The following is a 22942-nucleotide window of genomic DNA, read 5'->3' on the forward strand; positions in this document are numbered from 1 at the left end:
TTTTTGGAACCATTTTAGCTTCTTTTTTGTAGTTTATATATTAGCTTTTGGCTTCAAGAAGACAAGAACTCCAAGTGGACATAGATACTGGGAGTGGGAGATCTCATGCATTTGAAATATTAATAATCCACTACAAATTAATAACCCAAAATGAACTCTTAACTCATTTTTGCTGCATTGGCATTTGGCCCAGAAACAAAATCAGTAAAATAAACACAAATTTCCATTGATGGATTCTCTATACACAGATTGATGAGCCACAGCAAGTACAGATTGATATGAGGAAGAAGAAAGAAGTAAGTGGGTTGGTTGGGTTTAGATTTGGGGAATTCTTAGGGTAAGAAAATATTACTCTTACTATTACTATTACTGCTGCTGCTACAACTAGTTGTTGTGGCGGCGGCGGAAGCAGAATGAGCGGCGGCGGCGGCCAAGGCGAGTGGCGGAGGGGCAGAATGGTAAATATGATCTTGCCGAATTTTGAGCTCGGCGTCAGAAATGGCGGGGAAGTTGCCGCACTTGTGACACCGCGCCACCACCAGGATCTGCCGACACGACGGACACGACGAGTGGGACCCGAGCCACGTGTCGATGCATCCGACGTGGAAAACATGCCCGCAGTGCGGCAGAACCCTGATCTCGTCGCCCTCCGCGAACTCGCCGAGGCATATGGCGCACTCCGACCCCATCTTCGGCGGCGGCGCCGACGGTCCGCCGTCGCCGTAGATGAACTTGGGGAGCTGCTGCAGGACCTTCTTTTTCAGCCCCTTGTTGGCAGAAGAGGCCTGTGCGGAGCCCGGTTCACCGGCCCGGCCCCCGCCTGGCGCGCGTCGCAGCCAGGCGCAGCGCGCCACGGCGAGCAGGCCCACGACGCATATGACTGCGCATAAAAGAGCCGCCAGGATAACAACAAAGTCGGATTCCAAGGTCACGGCCTCAGGAGGCGGAGCGGCGGCGTACTTCGTCGTTGAGGTTGCTGTGGTGAGAAATCTCTGGGAGCGAGGCATGGCTCTATGCACGACAGTAACTCTAATGTCGTTTTACGTTTCTTAATTCTGAAGAGAGAGAAGCAAGAGAGAAATGAAGGGGAGCTTGTTTTTTTTTTTTTTGGGTTTTAGGGTTTGGAAAGTTTGGAAGGTTGGTGTTCGTATTTATACAGAGAAGTGAGAGAGAGAAGTGAGTGAGAGGAGGGAGAGAGAGAGAGAGAGGGGAAAGACCAGTTGGGTCTGAAATGGGGAGGAAAGAAAGAGGAGGAAGAGAAAAGTGGGAGGGTTTGGGAGAAGATAGGGTGACCTAGAGAGGTAGGCAAGGTCGGCCCAGGTTGGCTGGCCCAGATAGGTTGGATTTTCCCATATTTAGCTGTTCTTATCTTCATTTTCCACCTTTAATTTTCATGCTTCTGCCCTCAAGACAATGAATGCTTTTTTTTATAGTTAATTAGCCAATATTAATCACACTTTACTGCAATAATTAGGGTCTATTAAGGTTTAAGTTCATTTGTGTGGTTTAGTTTCCGGAAAAGATTAAACATGTGACGATGTTTGAGTAAATTGAGTCATTAAGTTTACAGATAACTAGATTAATAGATAAATCACATCCTATTTCTAGAACGGTGTACTAAATTAATGAATATATCACATTATATCTCGAATTTAAAATGTGTTTTTTTATGGAAATAATTCTTTATTACATCAATACGTGTTTTTAATTGATAGGATATATTTTGGCCAAAACAAAATCAAAAGAAACGTATATAACTTGCCCTAAAGACATTTTTGTCTTATCCTGAATTTTCTATACATGTAGTCTTATCTTCATTTGGTAATTGCCCTAAAGAGCAACCAATCCATTATGGGATTTGGTAAAATTAAGCATAGTGTATTGCAATAGGAGAAATTTTAAATACACACCCTTAATCACTTAATACACATCCCTATTATTTTATATTCAAATTAAATTTTATAGGTAGGTTAAATGACCAAAACATACATCTATGCATTAGAAGACAAAAAAAAATAGTCATATTTTCCCTATATTATTCTATTTATGTATAAATAGTTAGATAAACACAGTAAATTTCTATACATGGCCTCCTAATTTAATATAAAAATAAAGTTAGAAACTATCTAATTTAATTGTTCCTTAAATAAATTGTAATTAAGTGAGGTTAGAAACCATAATATTTAGAATTTCAAAATCAATGGCATTACTTGTTTTTTAAACGGATCGCTTTACGTGTTTGAAGAGAACAGTAATAAATCTTTAAGGATTTCCCAATATCTAACACAAGTAATCAATACGAGCATTTACAAAATGTCAACCTATACTAATCATGCTAAATAGTAGCCTTAATGTAGTCCAATAATAGAATATTTCATGGTTTTTGAGATTAAGGGTATTTTAGGTACTTTGGGTTGTGTATTTAGTAAAATATTAGAATGATAAATTAAATGGGTGGTGTAGTGAGAATGGGGTGTGTATTTAAAATTTCTCTAAAACATCTCGGGTGAAAAAGCTGTGTAATTGTTAATTTGTTTGGCCCCTCTAATGACAACTTTGTAGTTCCGCCATTGTGGAGAAACTACTGATATAGTTTTGGTTAAATGTTCAACTCATGATTTTATACTTGATCAACATGGTGTTTGGTGGATAAGAACTCAAATAATACAAAACCTATTTATATGCATCTATTTAAATGGAATAATAATAAATCTTTATGGATTTCTCAATAACTAACACAAGTAATCAATATGGTTATTTACAAAACATCAATTAATATACTAGAATATACTAATCATATTAAATGGTAGCCTTAATATAGTCAAATAATAGGATATTTCATGATTTTTGAGATTAACGATATTTTAGGTACTTTGGGTTGTGTATTTAGTAAAATATTATAATGAGAAATTAAATGGGTGGTGTATTCAGTATAGAGTGTGTATTAAGTAATTTGGGGTATGTATTTAAAACTTCTCTTGCAATAAGTCTTTCAAAAAAAGATAAACATTGGCCAAAACAAATTGGAAATGTTTACTATATATAAATTTTTTTATTATTATAAAAAACATGTGAAAATATATAAACGTGACGACAATTTACAACGATAAAGTCATAAACTATAATATTATATTAGTTCTACTATGAGTTTGATTATATTCAAGTTGCAAATATCTAGAAGCAAATTATATACTGAATGAAAATGTAACTTTTGTTTATTTATAGTTCTTTAGGTGCCTTTTAGAGGTTATCGAATCTACCTCTACATTATATTAAACATTATCTTCTTTAGGTAGGATTAAAAAGGTAGTGACTAGACATGCAGTAACTCATGTAACTAAAATTGTGATCAAGTTTAATCAACTTCTCAAGCTATGCTAGCTTCTACAACATGGAAGTGTTCCATCTTAGTGTTATCCACATTCTTAAAAACACCATTATACATTTATTTTTTTATCTTCTCCATGTTTTCACAAAAATACGTTAGAAGATATTTTTACCTAAATATGTTAATTTTAATGATGGTAAACTACTTTTTTACAGTTATATATTAGAACTTTCATGCATTTGAGCACATGATTTTGAGTCTCGCGTGTCTACCATCTCACCACTAATGCATCTCGAAAGTGAATTGCATTTCATGAATGTGATATATCTATTTAAAAATATTTTGAATAAGTGAAATGAATTCATTATTCAGATTTATATATAAATAATTTGAATATACTAATTATAATGGATTGTCCTGGACTCGTACTAGGAACCTGTCGGATGGAGTTGATATCCAAAGATAACTCAACAATAGAACCAGTCTACCACAATTGAAAATGTTGCGTTTACGCATGTCACATCGTACTCGTGTGACACCAATGGTATTCACACATACTGAAGGGAGTAGGTGACAAGTTCATCAACTTCTTCCCCAAATATTGATTACAGACTAGTGGTTTCTCTTTCAGTTAGTTGAGTGAGGTAATTTCTTTGATGACATGATCTTATCAAAATCATATATGGTTGGAGGTGTCAGATGATGAGGAGGTAGAATTTATTTCTCAAAAATGAAAGAAAAAAGAAAAAGAAAAAAAAAAGTACTGTGAAGTGTGAACCACCTTTTTCAACATACATATCTAACTGTCTCCAAATTGGGGCCATCACTCACTTCCTTTTGACACTAAAAAGGACTATGAATTTATAAATAATGACACTTGTGCATGTTCTAGTTCAGTTTTGGGTCTTATCTTCTTCTGTGATACTTTGGGGTTTCTGCACAAGTTGAGCGGTAACCCATTGCTCTTATTAGCTTTCACCAAAAGCTAGCTTTAGGACCCATTTAGTGATATGTACAAATTATACACAAGGGTTTCTTGATATAATATAGGCTAACAAAGGCGGCTAAAATGCCGGAACTGTGCCAACAGTGTCGTTTCATTATTCAAATGTTGCGATTATTAATTTTTACAGATTTGGATAGTATGCGAGACCCTTCTAAAATAGAATCATGTATGTGTAAAGAGTGATACTTTAGGTTTAGATCAAGAATCCCGTGAGGAAGTAACTCATCATCATGCTTTAACTTCCATAGTTCCATGGTGCGGTGTGTCACACTGTCACTGTTGAATTTATGGAACGACATGGTAGATACCAACTCAACACGATTCATGGCCATGGATGCAAAAGAAAGCCAAGAATAGGGTTTGATTCCAAATGTATGAAAGCAGAGCCAACTAAGGAGCAGACTGTGTGTTGAGTTAATAGGGGGAAGGTGGGTACCTAGGTGGGCAGTAGTTTAGCAAAGCCAGAGTCGATCAGTTCAGTACTTCAATAATTTTGATGTGTTGGGTGGATGAAAGGAAAGGTGGGTTTTTATGGTAGAGCCAAACTCTACTTGCCCTGAATAGGAGGTAATGTAGGTACTATGAATATGTGTAGGACTCTCGACTGTTAGCTCAATGGATGTAATATGGGGCTACTCATATAAACACCATTGTTCAACTAATGCCTTGCAAGAGAGCAATGAAACATGTGAACCTCATGGCTATTTAGTGCAAAAATTATCTGGTTTTAGGCGTATTGGTCGGTTTGCAGATGATTGCATCCAATTTCAGGTTTTATATTATAACCTTGCATTGGTTAAGAAATGAGTTTTGAGAGTCATGTGTATTGTTTTTCAAAAACTTAATATGTTACGAAATGAGTCAACAATGTATATCAAACTAACACTTTCTCTCACGTGTAATTTTAATTTATATGTTAAAAGGTTGATCAATATAAACGAACAAAGTTGGGGAATGAAGATTCAAACATAATTTTTATCAATGCTTAATATCATGGTAGACAACCATTAAATTATATCGAAGCATCCGGTTATGTTTATAATAGAAATGATCAGTCCAAATTGGGAGATGAAACAAAAGCAAGTGAATCTTTGATAACGTGGTCCGCAGACTCCACACCTACTGGGCTACTCCTCATCTCTAAATAATGCCAAGTTTCCATTATGCAGAGAATGTGACTGGAACCCAAAAAGGAGCTTTATTTTCTGAGAATCTGTAGAACTTTATCTAAATGATTGCGCATTTAGGAGCCAAAATAGAGGGGAGGACAGCTAACCCTTGTTCATAAAAGTTGTATTAGACAGCTAAAGGTGAATCTTGGGTTGGATATGGCCCCTGGTATAATAATATGGCCTGCGGTTTCTCTATATGAATGAGGAGTTGACAAGTGACGACTTATCACTAGCACAATGAGTTTTTCCCCAATTATCAATAGCACTATGTAGAGTTAGGTAACTGTCCCTCAAATATTCCTCTGACATCAGCTTTTGAACACTTTTTGCAATTTATCATAGTACCCAACTTGAAATCAACTGCAGAATCAGTGAGTAGTATAATAGTAGATCAAAGATGCGAGATTTGGGATTCAATTTCATTTATTTGAATCATTGAGCAAAGTCGGTGAGCCATGACATGTTGGTTAGTTAGCGATGACTAGTTACACTGTCATCTACAATAAAAAAAAAAAAAGAATCATTGAGCAAAACCAGGCTAGTACAAAGATGAAGTGGTTATTACTTAACCAGCTAGTAATATATGAACAACCAATTTGATGTACAAGATGTGCTACTACATGTAGCTGCAATTCAATGATTTCACTAATCTTTCTGCCTAGGTAACAAAAAATTTCTAACGCAATCGGAAGGCGGCATTGCTTGCTGCTGTGCTGTTTCTCAGGTTTGTTTTGCCAGATCAGGCTTCGTAAATGTGAACTCGTCCATTTCAATGGTGGTTTGCTCCTCCTCAGGGTGTGGCTCGGTTATTTCAGTTTGTTGCTCAACTTGATCCACTCTTACTATCAAGTTTGTTGATGATGAGGGTGACAAAGGATCGGTTTCATGATCTGATGTCTCGTGATCTTCGAAAGCGGAGGAGCGGGTTGAGTGGCCGGTTGTTTTGAAACGGTGTAATGTAGGTCCAGAGGAGTGCACGGCCGAAACAGATGAGCTTCCACCAACAGTGCTTCCACCAACAGTGCTCCCACCCAGGACTCGAGCAGGAGACTTGCCTCCTTGCCCGGCGGTCTTCTTTTTCACAGCATTGTGCCACTTCTTAAGGGCCTTGGATGTTTGTTCATCAAAGATGGACTTCTTCATATTTGAACCCATCTGCAACGTTCACCACATTAATTTTCCAACTACTTTCATCTTGTAGAACTTAGAGATATTCACATAAAGCAAGACACCAGACGAGAAATGAACTTTAAGATTTTCTTTTTCGAAGATGATGGCTATTAAGTTTCTTCTGATATGTAACTTATTAAAGGCAGTTTAAATCTGCAATTGCAGAGAAGATTGTCTAGCTTCCTACAACAGATTAGCGTCAAACGGGGCACTTGAAACTGAGCCAAGCTTCTTTTATTTTCCTTGGTTCTTTGTGGTTATGATCATTCCATCAACATTCTAAATGTAGATGCTGTTGCCCTCAAGAATGTGAGTGACTGCATGAGGAAACTCAGGATTGAGGGATAAAGAATTACCTGAGTTACGAGGGCATATAGTGGCAGTGTGATGTAGCTGCACATACATAGAACTCCGCCCCTGTAAGACAAACCCGCCAATTTATTTCAGATAACAATGCAAGGAAATTAGAACTAAAACCACTTGCCCTTTTTCTAGCAAGGCAATCATGTTTGTAAAATATAACTCCCATTAGAACAAAGCAAGACTATAGAAATGGAGAGAGAAATCATTGACCCAAAGTCTTGGGCTTACCCTACAATTACTTTTGCGATTGCTAGCTTGAAATTGGCATGGAAGCAAGATTTCAACCCAAATGAATACTGCAGAGAAAGTTGTAATTCAACATTTGGTCAGCCATGAGATAAAGTTCAAACAGAGTGATAGAAATATAATTGGAACAGTTCCTTACCCATATCCACAAGAAATATATAATCTGGAACGCATTCTGCATGTACCAGAAAACCAATTTGATAGTTAAGAGGTTGGAAAAGGAAATATAACTCAACACATTACACTATACGAATTTCAGTGTATCCAAAAAGTAAATATTGATTACTCATTAACACTGAAACTGCAGTTGAAGAATCTATCTTCTGACCTAAGAATTAATAACATAGGTATCTGGTGGCAACAAAAGGATGACAAATATTCTCATTTCTAACCTACTGACATACTGTGCTGTAAAAAGTGAATAAGATCTAACCCAACTGAACTTTATAATTCAGGCACAGACACGCTGCATCTTTCGACTAGTAAAAGACTAGAGACAAATTTGAATTTTGTTAAACAATTTGTTGGACTGAGAATCTTCACTATAATTAAATAAAGACTAGAAGATAATTCAAATAACCAAAACAACATTGAGATTTTAAGGTCAGGTAACCCTTTACAGTTTGCAGCAAGCAATAACAGTTTTTCTCCTTCCATGTGATTTTAACTCACATATTCCACTCTAGTAAACAAAAAATCTCAGATTTAAAAGTTGAAAAAAAGAAAAGAAGAGAGAGTAGGCAATGAAATACCTGAAACAACGCAAAATGGATGAGATGAAGAACCAAATGCGGTCGACCAAACCAAAAATATCTATCAGAGCCTTGTACAAGAGGAATCCCTTGGACCACTGCGTGCCTTTCTGAGATTTCTAGAGCCATCTTGGTCAGGACGGATTGAAGTTCTGTTCCAATGGCTAAGATTATCTGCATTTACTAGACTGGTAAGAACTTCACTTTGCAACTAATCTAATATATATAATTACACACACAGACACATATATCTTTTCTTCAGAGAAAATTATTCTTACAATGACAGGGATCGTGGATGCCCAAAATAGTGCTTGCCATCCTGAAAGAACAGGTTAACAGTAATGTCAGTCAACTTCATTCAACTATAAAGCGCAGAATAATATAGTAAAGGATATCTCTAGGAAGAAGCAGCTTACCTTTAACATTAAGGAGCAAAAATATCACAAATGATGCCCATAGTATGGGACTGTCACATGGAAAAAAGCAATTTCAGGATGCTGAACTATAAAGGCAAGATAGTGATAAATACACTAGAAATGTTGACGATACCTGACTCCGACAACGACCTGGAAGTCATCTTCTAACGATCTCTTGATATACTTTTGGAAGTTGAATTTACTTCCAGGGGCTAAATGGACCTATAACATAGTGTATCCATGAGATGAAATGACAGATTCAACATGAAAATCTTAAACTTTCGCAATTGATGATACTCACAGAAATGAATCCATTGCGCACTGTCAAGTAGTCAGATTTACTAACAGATCTAAAAAATTGTCGAAAGAAGCATCCCTGACATAGAAAATTGTAAGTTCATCAATAACATATAACATATGAGCAACGAGTACAAAAACATTAAGATTACAAAAACTGTAGTGTACTGAATGTAGCCTACTAGGTTTTGACTGTCTGATTCCATTTGCTAAGATTCTTTTTTTTTTTTTCTCCTCCCCAATTATTTGCCAAGTTTAAATCAGTTGGATAGAATTATAAGTGACGTTTTAGGCTTTATACTAGATACTAACTTTCAACTATCATATATTTTTCGGCATCTTGTGTCACATCTTAAGAGCATAAACTCGAGCTACTGCAGTCAAGATATAAAATTTATTATCTTAGTATAAGGTACAACGTCACTCTACCTTTATCTAATTGATTATTCTTTATATATATATATATATATATATATATATATATATATATATGAACGAAAGGCAAACAGAACATTTTGTGCAGTTCAACATAAGCCTCTTGCAAAATTAGAAATTTAGGTAAAGATAACTCACAACATAAAAGAAGAATGGAATCCTAGTCCAGTAACTGGTATGTGCTTTCACAAATGATGTCTCATGAGTAAGTCTGAATCTTGAAGGATCTGCCCAGAAAACATAATCGTGTTTAGCTTCTATCACAAATTAGTTATCAATACATGAGATTTGTTATATTTTTGTCAATAAGAAGGGGAATGCTTCGAGTTCTAAAAATAGTTTCTGTACATGCAAGGATCATATACCATTTGAGAACTCATAGCTATGTGATGAAGTCTCAGCCTCCCATGCCTTCCATCCCCGAATCTGTGGAAAGAAACATTCAGCAATTATTGAAGATATATTAGATGCAAAGTTCATTAATTTTTTGGATGGTAAGCATCCCTAAATATTGTTTAACATGGATCGAGGACCCAACAAGTTCATCAAGTTCGCATCATAAACTCATATTTCCATATAATCAATAATAGAAACTTTACTTATCTATGCATATGGACCTTTGATTACTAAGAAGACGCACAGAAAAACATGCAGAAGTAGACTTTTTATACCTTTAGCCTCCCAAGAAGCATTGTGATAGCACTGTATGCTACGTGAAAGGCAGCCAAGAAGAATATGAGGATGTGCAATTGGTGCAATCCATTAATAGAGATCAGTGGCTCAAAACCCTGGTAACAAGAATCAGATAAGTTAATATCCGATAAGAGCATAGTTGCTTGCTGTTAGTTGTAATTTGGAAAATCTTCAACTTATATGGGATACAGTAGCATGCTTGATAAAAACATATAAAAAAATTAATTAATTAACTAAAAAAAAAAAAAAAGGTCTGAAGGCAGGAAAAGAAACTTTGATCCCTGAAGTACAGGCAGTCCAACTGAGCCTAATGTAGCAGACTCAGGACCTCAGTTTGTGAGAGCAAAGAACAAGCCACTGAACCCACCCTTGGGTTCGGAGAAAATGAATTGCTCTATCCATATGTGACTCACAAATTCAATTGCTAAAGAAAGAAGATACATGCTTGGACATCTCATTTGCATAATCAACAGAATGATGCTCTCTACTGTCAATCAAATGGTCAAGTTTAGTGGTGAAGAATAGGGCACACTTACACTCTTGCATGTAGTAGTAGTTGCAGTAGCTAAAAATCGGCGGTCAGTTGATAAGAGTCTTCTGTGACTTGTTGATTCTTCATCTTCCGAAGCAGTTGAAGCTTGACTACATGGCAGCATAGTGTTTGCAACCTTAAGCGGAATACAGATTTTGGCAATGTAACTTTGGCCAAAGGTCAGGATTAGTGAAATAAAACCCAGAATCATCAGCTCTGCAACAATTTCATCACAAGTCAAATGTGTATCCATAGTTTGCTATTTCAGACAAAGATTCAGTTCCAAAATAGTGAGAAAAGTTGGTTTAAGGTTTGAATCACTTTAAGCATCCTTTGTGATAAACATGATTATGAGTAAATGTGAAGTGCATCTTACCCGCTTTAACCTTCTCCAGAGCTTCAAACAGACCTCTCTTGTGCCTCTCTGAAAGCCACTGCATTGAAATTGTTTCTTTTAATGAAAAGAACCCTCATAAAGTGACATTGCGCATAATAACACAATGTTCATTACATTTACAGCACACACCAATTTCCTCATATCAAGAAATGAACGGATAGAACAGATTTGAAATCATCAATCCCATAACAAGAGACGGATGACAACGAACAAGAAACGGGGATGAAAAGAAAGAACTGTGTAAAATGAAGAAAATTAAACATTGATATTTGCTCGGTTATCATTTCATCTAGAATCCCAGCACTGAGCAAACAACTTAAGAAGTCATTACCAAGTCAAAAATGATCATATAAAAGAAACAGAATCTCCCAAAATATTATTTTGCTGGAGTTCACAGCCTCCACCGTATGAACGAAACTATGGTCACTTGTAATTGCTTCTACATAGAAAGAAAAAAGACAGAATTCCTGACTAAATTGGGACCAAAATGGTCCCCCCCCCCCCCCCCCCGCCCCATGATCAGGAGAGCACACATAAGTCAAACCACCAGTTATAATAGGCTCAGAAAAACTTGAATTGCGATCCACGATTCTGCATTAATCACTGACACTAAAAACTAAGAAACGCAACACTAATGAGCAAAAGAAACCGATTTGAAGTAGAAACTAAGAAACCGCAATACGAATGAGTAAACGGGTATTGAAGAAACCGATTTGCAGTTACAGAGAGATGAGTACCGTTCCGACTTTGTGCAGGACCTTCTCCAAAATCAAAGAGATGATGATGATAACAGCACAGACTCCGGCGACGGCCCAAGTAGGCGTCCGGTCCAGCTCCCTCGACGCCGTCGTCGTCGTAGTCTCCTCTGCCGCCATAGCCACACCCACACCCAACAAGAACAACCCGAACCACAGAACCAGAGTTAAAGATGACATCTTGAAGCTTGCCACCAATAATATGAATCAAACCCGGAAACTGTTTTGGGATGATGAAGCTTATCTGGACGCAGCTTTTATATATAGCCAACAACAACAACAAAAAACGTAGAAGAGTTTACTGAGTTTCCTTGTCTGGGGTCTACGCGGCTTTGGTTCGATTTCGTTACCTTCCCCTCCAGAGTTTGAGCATTATTAATTTGTTTAATGGGAACAAGTGGAAGCAGAGAAGCAGCCAGCCAGCCAGCGGCTGGGGTTGGATTCGGTGAGAGCTGAAAGCAACAGCTAGCAAAGGAAGGAAGCTACCAATGGGATTTGTCTTTCTTCTTGTTTTGTAACGTCCGTTCTAGGCTTCTAGTTCTATGAGAACCAAAATATTAATAGAGAACAAAAATGACGGAAATAAAGTGTTGGTATTACTTAAATGGACTCATGAGATTGTGGCATTAATGTAGGGGAAATTGAAAGAAGGGTTTAATTTGTGGTGACCGAGCTATGAAAATTAATGCATGGCTTACTGTGCTGATGATCGAGGTCAAACTGAGACGACTCGTCCTACCAGTCATGCTGTGATTGCTCTTTACAGTTTACATTGATATTACCGAGAGCGGAATCTGGTATTTCCATTGATACCATGTCCAGGATTGGAAATGGAGGAAAAATATGGCAATGATTCTCGTGAAATTAGGGTCCCGCTCTTTTCATTAGTTTCCGTGGATTGGGGACATAATTAATTGTTTTTTCTTTTTCTTTTTTTCATCAAAAAAAAAGTTTTCTAATAATTATTTTACCAAATTTTGCTCTTTTTTTTTGTTATTTTTTTTTAAATTCGGAGAAGCGAGTACTAATCATTATCAATTCAGAACACTGACAATGCAATACCACCGGAAAAGGCCCATCGAAGATGACCAGAGTGGTGCTTCAGACATGGAGGCCGTGGAGTCGTTGACCCTAAAAGAGAAAAAGGAAAACGAATCAAATAGAAATAGGGATAGAACATGGAGGGCTACGTAGGGTAGGAACCGTAGGATAATGGACCAATCAATCTGATCCCAAAAACAGGGTAGTTTTCAGTAGCTTCTTGTCCTTCTCCTCAATTTTCAGCGCACGTTTTTTTGTCGAGTCCAAGAAGCACATGCTCCCATTAATAATTTAACTCTGTATATCTTCATCTTCTTCCTCAGATCCTGCAATATTTATGCTTTGGTTTTTTTCATGTGTGAATAAATATGCAAAGAATCTGGTATTGGTGGTCGGACCTAGTATACTATATGAAGCATGCTTTGTGTGCATAGCAGATCTAATATTAATTATCTCAGTTTAATATTTTTGAATCCTCAGATCCGATCCTCCGTATAATATACAGACCAAACTGGAAAGTCGTATTTGAAAATTGAAAATTGAAAATGATCACAGCTTCATAATTTATTTTTTGAAACGTGTTAGTTGTCATTGAAGAAAATTGTGATAAACTACCCACGTCCTTGAGTACTTCCCTCTATTATTTTGTTCTTCAAACGTAAAACATCATGAATATTATGATGCACAAATTAAGAGTTAAAGTAAACATTTTGTACTACTTTAGAAGTGAAAAAAATAGTGAAATAGTAACTGTCGTGATTATAAATGATGGTTATAAACTTATAATGGACAACATTTTTCAAAATATTTTAATATTTTGAGATCTTATCTAACGAAACCTTTTTTTGTTTTTGTTTTTGTTTTTATAATGAACACACATTATAAGTACGAGTGAAGCATTGTATACTACTTATCTTCAAGGTTTCAACCATATAATCGTAGAAGGGGATTCCAAGCTTATCATTGACTATGTTCTTCGCTTTGTGACTATTCCCTGGTTATCAAGACTTTGATTCAAGATATTAGAGACTTGACGGACAAAGTTTATCATATCATCTTCAGACATATTTATCGTGAAGCAAATTTTATAGCTGATCATCTAGCTAGCTTCTTTAGCCTATAGTTGTGATAATCCGAAGGTTTGGTTCTACTATTTACCTCTTTCTGTGTGTCTAGCGTTCTGTTTGGATCAGCTGGAAGGGGGTGTTTCACATAGTTTTATTTTTACTTTGTTAACATTTTCTTTTCGGTCATCAAAAAGATAAAGAAAAATTAAAGTGCAATACAAACAAACTGTCAAGTTCCTCTTAGATTCTTTTGATGAATCAAGGATTATACACATTTATAGACAGAAGAATATGCTCGCTGATTGCCTTGCAAAATTTAGTCTTTCTTTGGACCTTGGATATCATCTTTTTGCTGAAGTGCCGCCTGCTGTCGTCTCTTCCATGTTAGATGATCTGAGTGGTACTTCTTGGCCACGTGCTATCTGTATTCGCCCTATGGGCTAGCTAGCTTTCTTTTTTTCCTTTGTTGCTGGGATTTTTTGCCCCCTTTTCACCAAAAAAAAAAAAAAAAAACTGCAAAGTCCTGACGCATACCTGCCTCTCGAAACTTAAAGGAACCACGCCATAGAAAGAGCGCCCTCCGTCACCTCTAAAACCAAGACCCCTCCCAATGAAAACACAAAGATCTTAACAGTCAATATGAACAAAAAAAGAAAAGAAAAGGAGTAGTGTGGATTGTTCAAGTAAATCCAGAACATGTGTCTGACCCAAACTCTAGGTTACTTGACCTAGTTGTAATAGGGTTTAGAATTAGAGATATTCTCTGAGATATTCATAGATATCCGATTAATTGTATGATTATCTTTCCTTGTACAACTCTGATTCTATGTCTTGTAATCATCTATATAAAGAGGTCTCTATTATCAATGAAAGCACGACTCAATTCTCTCCCAATTTCAGTCTTCCTTAAACACGTTATCAGCACGACATCCTAACCCTAAAACCTAATAGCCAAAACCCTAAATCCGAATACAAAACCTTGATACATTTTCTGCCTTCGCCACACAACTTGAAGCCCTTGACCTCAGGAATCCAGAACAGGCGGCAGAACTACTAGAACCGGTGGGAAACCTGTCGAACCGGCCACCGAAAGCTCTATACAACCCACAACAAATATTCCACCGGTTCACCATCTTCTAGACCTCTAATTTCCACTAAATTTTACTCACAGAAGCCCCTTGATCTGAAGATTCAGGAACCGGAAGAAAAAGTCCAAAAACCGGCCTAAAACTTGCTGAACCGGCAGCCTGATAGTCCTGCAGAAAAGAAAAGAGAAAAGAAAAAAAAAGGAGAAGGAGGCAGCCCAAGCAACCCACTGATGTAGGCCCAAGCCGCAGCCGCAGCCTTAGCTCAGGAGCCCAAGCCACTGCCACGTCATCACGTCACGTCAGCATCAGGGACCCACTGCCACGTCAGCAACGGACACCATGCCATGTCAGCACGGTCAACGTCGGTTGACAGTTTCTGGTGACTTTTCAGGCCACCTTCCAGCGACATTTCATGGCACTTTTTCCAGCGACTTTTTCAGGTCAAATTTTCCAGCGACCTATTTCAAGGTATTTTTTACTAAAAGTTCCCGTTTTTAAAGTTTTTATTTTTTTCTCTTCTTTTTCTCGGGGACTTGCAAACTCCCTTCTTCTACCCCCCTTTCTTCTTCATAGAGGACACCAAATTAAACCGAATTGTGGGGGTTCGTGCTCACTCCAAGCTTGGAGCTTGTAGAGTTCTCCAAACTTAGAGTTTGTTGAGATAAAACGATCGACCATAACCATCATTGTTTCGACCTAATCCAACCCTTCTTGGAATCGAATTTCTTGGAAGCGACTACACTCATAAATTCCTAATTTCTTGGAAGCGATTACACTCAGAAATTTTATATGTTTTCGTGGTAGCTTTTTCCGCACTAACCCTTTTTCTTATTCTCTTTCAGGATGAGTAACCTGAACAAACTGGACTTTGCTCCATTAGGAACAACTGGCTCTGGATATCATAGGTGGGTTCGTGATGTCCGCCAACATCTCAAAGCCAATGTAATCTTGGATACGATTCTCAAGCATAGCCAGGACGTGGTAACTGTTGAGCAAGCTCAAGCTTTGGAAGCAAATAGAGTAGCCTTAGAGGCAATTAAGGCGAAAGCCATCATCCTAATGACTCGTCATATGGATGATTCGCTCTAGTACGAGTGTATGAATGAAGAAGACCCCAGAAGGTTGTGGGTCTCACTTGAAGAAAGATTTGATAACGTCCGTGACTCCATGCTTCCTGAACTAGAAGTGAGATGACATAGCCTCCGCTTCTGTGATTTCAATTCAGTTCTTGACTACAACTAGGAAGCACTTCGCATTAAATCCTTAATGGAATTCTGTGGTAAATAGATCACAGATGCGATGTTGATTGAGAAGACTCTCTCTACCTTCCCCGTTTCTGCATTGATGGTTACTAAGAACTATCGAATCAATGTTACTACAAGACGGATCATAAGGTTTCATGAGCTCATTAGAGCTATGAATGTTGCTGAAAAGAATGACAACATCCTTGTGAAGAACTATAATTCGAGATCCGTGCAAACAGAGCATATTCCGGAATCAAATTATAGTCGCGCCCCTAAGAGGGGGCACCAAGAGCAAAACCTTAATCTTAGGGATATTTCTGGACTTTCTGGTCCATATAATCACTCTACTTGGGAAGGTAACCTCCATAATAGGCGAACACGGAACCGAAGATGTCAACGTGGAAAGAGAGAGGGAGGCAACGCCTCTAGCCATGTTGATGGCGCCACCAACACTAAGAGCCATCTAAATGACGCTTTCAAAGCGCCTCAATCAATGGAGTCTGAGCATAGAGATGTATGTTCTCGATGTGGAGTATCCGGTCATTGGGCACACATTTGTAGAGCTCGTGAAGAAATTATCACAGCCTACAAAGCATATTGTGAAGCAAGAGAAGCTCACTATGTGGAACAAGAAGATCAAGATGATGATCTAGAGTGAAGGGTTAAAGACTACAAATCTGGCTGGGATCAATAGATCACCAATTCTGTTTAAGTCTTTATTTTTCCAAGAGATGTAATAGACAATTGCCATATATTTTTGTAGTAAATGCCAATGATTTAGTCTTTCTTCAAAGAAGGCTCACCGAAAGTAAGTGTGATGTCTAGGAAGGTTCTGAGATTAGTGGTACTTAATCGAGTCTTGCTCCACCGACATCTCTCCACTCACCTGGTCACATTTATTTTGAAATTACCGAAAGAAGTTAGATGACTATCATTGTTTTGCATTAGCTAGCATTTTGGATTAGATTTTTTTTTGTCAAAGAGACAATGATGTAACTCTGTTGGCTTATGAATAAAAATTTTGAGTTCTTTTCATTATGACTCCATTTTGATTATGAGCTTATGACTTTATGACTACGATGGCTGGGCCATCAGTATTAATTCGAGAACATGGAATAGCCAAAGTTCCCCTTGTCAAATGGCACCTTGATTACTGTCACAGAAACTCTCTACGCTCCTAGGGCAAATCCCACCTATGAATAGCCAACGGATATATGCGAAAACGCATGTAGAGAACGAAAATGAGTTCCTTTGCAATACCTTTAATGATTTGCGAACAAAAACGCATCTTAGAGAAGTTTATGTGTCTCTCTAGTGGACTCTATGTCACTATTCGAGCTATTAAATCCAATAAAGTTATGAGAGAATATCTCTTGGATTTAGACACATATTGGCTTTGTCACGACATGATAGGTCATCCTGGTCATGATCTGATGATCCGTCTACTAAATACTTCACATGGACATCCTTTCTCTCGAGCGAAACGAAGCATGAATCAAAAGTTGATTCCTGGACTAAGTGTGATCGATGTTGTTGCCAAGTGTGCTAGGAGTGTAGCATAAGCCGCATTTACAAGTGGACAATGGCACAACACGTGACCAGCGTGTTTGCGTGTCAACCAACATCATGAGATATTTAAACGTTCGCAGGTTGGTTGAATCAGTCCACAGAATCCCCATGGATTCTATGTAGGAACAAAATGAGTTTTTTCATATCCTTTGCATAGGACGGTCTCAGTCCTAATTTTCCTAAGGAACGGGCTTTGTAAAACGAGCGAGAGGCTTTAGAAATAACCAATGCATAGGTCCAATGCATTGGGACTGATGTTGGACATAATATTCCCATGAACACGCCCAAATGGTCTAGCGGAAACGATTACGATGGTAGTCCGGACTTGGTAATGCGCACTAATCTCCTTATATCCGCTTGGAGTGATGCAATATCACATGCAGCTATGCTAATTCGTCTACAATCCACCGCCACTCAATCTACCTCTGCGTTACAGCTAGTGACTGGGTACAAGTATCATACATATGCATATTTGAGTGTGCAATTTATGTGCCAATTGCGCCGCCCCAGCGCACTATGATGGGTCCTTACAGACGAATAAGCAACTAAATTGGATTTGATATTCCAACAATCGTCCTCCACTTAATGCTCTTGCTAGGCGATCTCCTTACCGCTAGATTTGTGGATGTTACTTTGATGAGACAATATTCCCATCGTTAGAGGGAGATAAAAACACAGATGTTCAGCAAGAACGACATGAATTGTCGTGGTTTGTCCCCACTATGTCTCATCTCGATCCCTACTAAAGTGACGAGATCACACATCTGCTGTAAATATGCTTGCAAGGAAGTACATACCTATGAGAGGATGTAGCACCACCCTACACGGAGGTAGGCATGGTGCCAACGCCAAAGAGAGTGGCACTCTGGCGTTACAGGCCATGGCCCCAGCTAGGATGCGTGGGAGGCCCGTGGGTTCGAATGATGCTTTGGCACAACCTAATCCTTGGATCATCGACACTCAAAATCCGTCTCATGAGAATCTTCCAGGTTATGGTTATTGTTGGGGGACGCCTCAACGTCAGAACCTATTCCTGAGAATATAGAGCTCTATAAAACTTACATTAGTGTACATGAGACGTGGGATAGAAACTCCATCATAATTGATGATGTGGTTGCGCATGAGTTTGTTGAGTCCGATGATATCGAACCACGCTCCATTGATGAATGAATGCCAACGTAGAGAAATTTGGCCTAAATGGAAATATGCGATCCAGGTTAAGTTGGATTCTCTAACGAAGAGGAAGGTTTTCGAGCCAGTGATGCCAACATCTCCTAACATAAAACCTATTGACTAATGGGTCTTCGTTAGAAAGCGTGTTGAGAAAAAGAGATGGTAATCTCGCCTTATGGGGCAAGGCTTCTCACAAAACACCCTGGAATCGACTACAATGAGATATATTCTCTCGTAATGGATGTCATTACACTCCACTACTTTGTTAGTTTGGTAGTTTCCGAATAAGTGATCATGCAGCTTACAAATGTGGTCACTACGTATCTCTATGGGGATCTAGATACGGAATATACATGAAAGTTCATGGTGAACTTCATTTACCCAAGTCAAGTGGCTCTAGACCATAGAGTGCGTTTACAATAAGGTTGAAAAACTCACTAAAGTGACTACTTGATTGGGAAGAGATATGCCCACACGTTTCCGTAACAAGTTTCGGATTCTATCGCGGTTCATGTTGGACATGATCTTCATCAGAAGCCCTTAAAGAGTTAAGGGAAACCGCTGAACACTTGAAATCCGAGTTTGAGATGAAGAATTTTGGGAGAACACGATTATGTCTCGATTTGGAACTTGAGCATCGTGTTGATAGATGCTTAGGCATTTTGACAAGGTCAAGCCTTCAAGCACCCCCATGATCTTCCGTAGTCTTGATCCTGAAAATGATCTTCTTCGTCCAAAGTATGATGACGAAGATGTGCTAGAGGCAAAAGTGTCTTACTTAAGTACAATAGGCGCATTATTGTACTTACCCCCATGCACAAGACTGGACATCTCATATGTTCTAAACTTGTTAGGTAGATATAGTTTTACGCCAACGCGACGTCATTGGACTGGTGTAAAATATATCTTTCGGTACTTGAGATGTACGATTGATATAGGCTTATTCTATCCCTATAGAGAGATGATGGATTCGGACCCATCACACACCAGGAATGCCGCCAACACTGGCCTGCGTCCACTGTCCCCATCCCAAAACGACATGTGTTTTGGAAGGTTTTGCTGATATTGGGTATCTCTCTGACCCACGCAAAGGTCATTCACAAACTGGTTAAGTGTTCACCATAGGTAAAGACCGTGATATCTTGGAGGTCTACAAAACAGACCATAATCGCTATATCTTCAAACAATACAGAGATTATTGCTTTTCACGAAGTGATTCGTGAATATATATGGATTGGATCTATAATTACACATGTTCGAACAATTGTGGTTTGAAGTCTACTACAGATGAGCCTACGAGCATTTAGGATAATGCTCCTTGTTTTGAACAAATGAAGCAAGGCTACATCAAAAGCAACAACGCCAAGCATAATCAGCAACAACAGACTCTCCTCAAGATCAAAGTGAACTAGGTTCAATCTGAGGACAGTGTGGCAGACTTGCTCACTAAGTCATTGCCTAAATTCCACTTTCGAGAAACCTGTTAGTAGCATTGTTTGCAGAAGTTATCTGAACTCCCATGACCGTTGTCATCAGGGGGAGATGTCTACATGTATCATCTCGAAACGTGAAGGGTGTGTTGTGCTCTTTTTCCCCTTCGACCAAGGTTATTTTTGTCCCACAGGGTTTTTGTTACTTGGCAAGATTTTTAATGAGACAACGAGAGGAGCACCACATTTGGGCGACACGAGGAGGAGTGTTCAAGTAAATCCAGAATATGTGTCTGGCGCAAACTCTAGGTTACTTGACCTAATTGTAATACAGTTTAGAATTAGAGCTATTCTCAGAGATATTTATAGATATCCGATTAATTGTACGATTATCTTTCCTTGTACAACTCTGATTCTATGTCTAGTAATCCTCTATATAAAGAGGCTCATATTATCAATGAAAGCTCTACTCAATTCTTTCCCAATTTCAGTCTTCCTTAAACATGGATTAATTTTTTTGATCAAATTGTAAAATGCATTAATTAAAGGCAACAAGCCCAGCATAATACACACAGCCCAAATTGTAGTGTAGATTAATTTAGAATCATAATTGGTGTGAAAATTAATATATAATATTTGCAAATTGCAAATAATTAGGTATAGTGAGACCCAAAGCCAGCATTCTTCTTGTTCTTTTCACAATATATGCCAACTTTTCCAGCCTAACAGGAACTACAAGTTGATGCCATTTCCATTTTGTTCCTTTTAACTGGCCAAACAAAACTAGTTGATGCGATTCATCATCTAACCAGATGTATAATAACCTCTCTTTATAATAGATACAGGTCAAATTTGGATAGTGGAGATGTAAAGCTAGGTCATTCGTATTAGTTTAATTAGTGCTAATTATATACATTAAAAAATTCTAAAGGGTTACAACAAGGGCAAATCGAAAAGGGATCCCCGCACACAACTCCTCATAGGTCATAGAATCGAAGTTTCGCTCAAATCATTAAGGATTTAAGGGTTTTGCATATGATATACTCGATGAGTTTAAATAAATAAACTGTTTGAACAAATCTCTCTTGAAGATATTGTACGAGCACAATGCAACTAGAACAGAGCTTAGAGTCTATGTTTCGATTCTATGTAATTTGTAGACTCGCTAGTTAGGAGTTACATTGTTTGATTAAAAGAGAATGAGAGATTAGCCGAGAAGTGAAATTAAAACAAAAAAGAATAAAACGAAGTTAGAGAAATGTATGGATGCAGAATTATGGCGACATGATTAGAATAACCTTGACTATGAATAAAATACTTGGTGAATGAATAATAGATGCATGAATTTTGGTAACATGATTATAATTTTTTTTTCCGAATCTAAGGAAACCAGCCATTTATTGAAAAACAAAAACTTACATATTACAAACGTCAACTGCAATTGCAGCTTGTAAAAAAACTGGAACAGAAAAAAAAAAAAAAAAAAAAAAAAAAAAAAAAAAACTCGGCCTGCCTAAGAGAACAAGCATGAGTAGCCAACAGATGGGCTACCTTGTTGCCCTGTCTACCCACATGACTGACATGAAGAAGACCCTGTGTTGCTCCCAGGGCCATGACATCATCATAAAGCCTACCAAGCAAGGAGGTGTTAGCAGATTCCTCCAAAGAGAGTTGTCGTTGGACCTCCAAGGCATCAGTCTCCAATATTGTAGGACCAAAATCATGCTCCTATGCAAACTCTAATGCAACTTTACACGCCAAAATCTCTGCGTGCTCCGGCGATATTAAACTAGTCAGTTTACTAGCACCGCCCCCCAACATAATCCCATGCTCATCCCTAAACACAAAACCCAGCCCACCATTCTGAGTAGCATGATGAAAAGCACCATCGACATTTATTTTGACCAGACCCACCGGTGGAGCTCTCCACACCACCCTAGGCTTGCTTCGGGGTTTGAGAGGCAGCATATTGTGGAACCTAAATTCTTGCAATCTGGACACAATACCCACGCTTACGTCCCCAGCGGTCCTCTACTTTTGATTCCAGACCCGATCGTTTCTCTCCTTCCAAATCCCCCATAAGGAGAAAATGAGTTCTCCCAACTGAGTTAATGACAGCTGTTGTACGCACTGAGCCAACCAAGTAATAACATCATCAACCATATTACTGGGGTTATAACAAACCTGACGAAGCACAGCATTCTTGTGGAGCACGACTTGAGTAAAAACACAGTCCCAACACAAATGTAGAGTTGTTTCATCTTGTGTCTCGCATAACACACATCTATGCGAGTCCAACACCACCCTCTTTAACACCAAACTACCCAAAGAAGGAAGAATATCCAAATGCACTCTCCATATATGTATTTTAGCTTTGTTTGGGATGACCACTCTCCAAAGCTTCTTCCAAAACCTCGCCCTAACTGGAAGTCGTAATGGGTTATAGCTAGAATAATGCACAAAAAGAGATCGATATGCGGTCTTGACAGAGAACTGATAGGAGCATTTTAATGCGACATTTTAATAATTATTTCCTCATATTTTACTTAGTTATTTCCTTAAATAAATAAATTTTAATATAATTTTTATTTTCTAGGTACATTGGAATAAATGGAGAAGAAATGAGCTGACATGAAGAAATGGAGTTTTCCTGGTCCGACTAGGAATCCCAGTCAACGCAGGAATCCTGATGAGGCTAGGAAACCTGAAGGCATTAGGAGACCACATGATGACGTGGGAGATTAAATCTGATTTTTGCATGGGAAATC

At 38.2% G+C, this 22942-nt stretch overlaps 2 protein-coding genes across 2 annotated transcripts; both read right to left on the reverse strand.

The window, feature by feature from the left end:
- Window positions 1–198: 198 nt before the first annotated feature.
- On the reverse strand, window positions 199–1223 carry LOC112186965 (RING-H2 finger protein ATL8). The gene has a single exon (XM_024325549.2). The coding sequence runs from the start codon at window positions 1005–1007 to the stop codon at window positions 333–335; it is 675 nt and encodes a 224-aa protein (XP_024181317.1). The 5' UTR covers window positions 1008–1223; the 3' UTR covers window positions 199–332.
- Window positions 1224–6042: 4819 nt separating this feature from the next.
- On the reverse strand, window positions 6043–12103 carry LOC112187748 (MLO-like protein 10). The gene is made up of 15 exons (XM_024326663.2): window positions 11545–12103; window positions 10787–10844; window positions 10415–10626; window positions 9857–9973; window positions 9551–9611; window positions 9324–9412; window positions 8755–8829; window positions 8587–8675; window positions 8454–8503; window positions 8316–8356; window positions 8038–8211; window positions 7425–7460; window positions 7268–7335; window positions 7033–7093; window positions 6043–6661 (listed from the first exon to the last, which is right to left on the reverse strand). The coding sequence occupies exons 1-15, from the start codon at window positions 11740–11742 to the stop codon at window positions 6227–6229; spliced, it is 1764 nt and encodes a 587-aa protein (XP_024182431.1). The 5' UTR covers window positions 11743–12103; the 3' UTR covers window positions 6043–6226.
- Between the last annotated feature and the right edge of the window lie 10839 nt (window positions 12104–22942).

Source organism: Rosa chinensis, chromosome 2 (genome assembly GCF_002994745.2).
Source record: "Rosa chinensis cultivar Old Blush chromosome 2, RchiOBHm-V2, whole genome shotgun sequence".
Taxonomy (NCBI): domain Eukaryota; kingdom Viridiplantae; phylum Streptophyta; class Magnoliopsida; order Rosales; family Rosaceae; genus Rosa; species Rosa chinensis.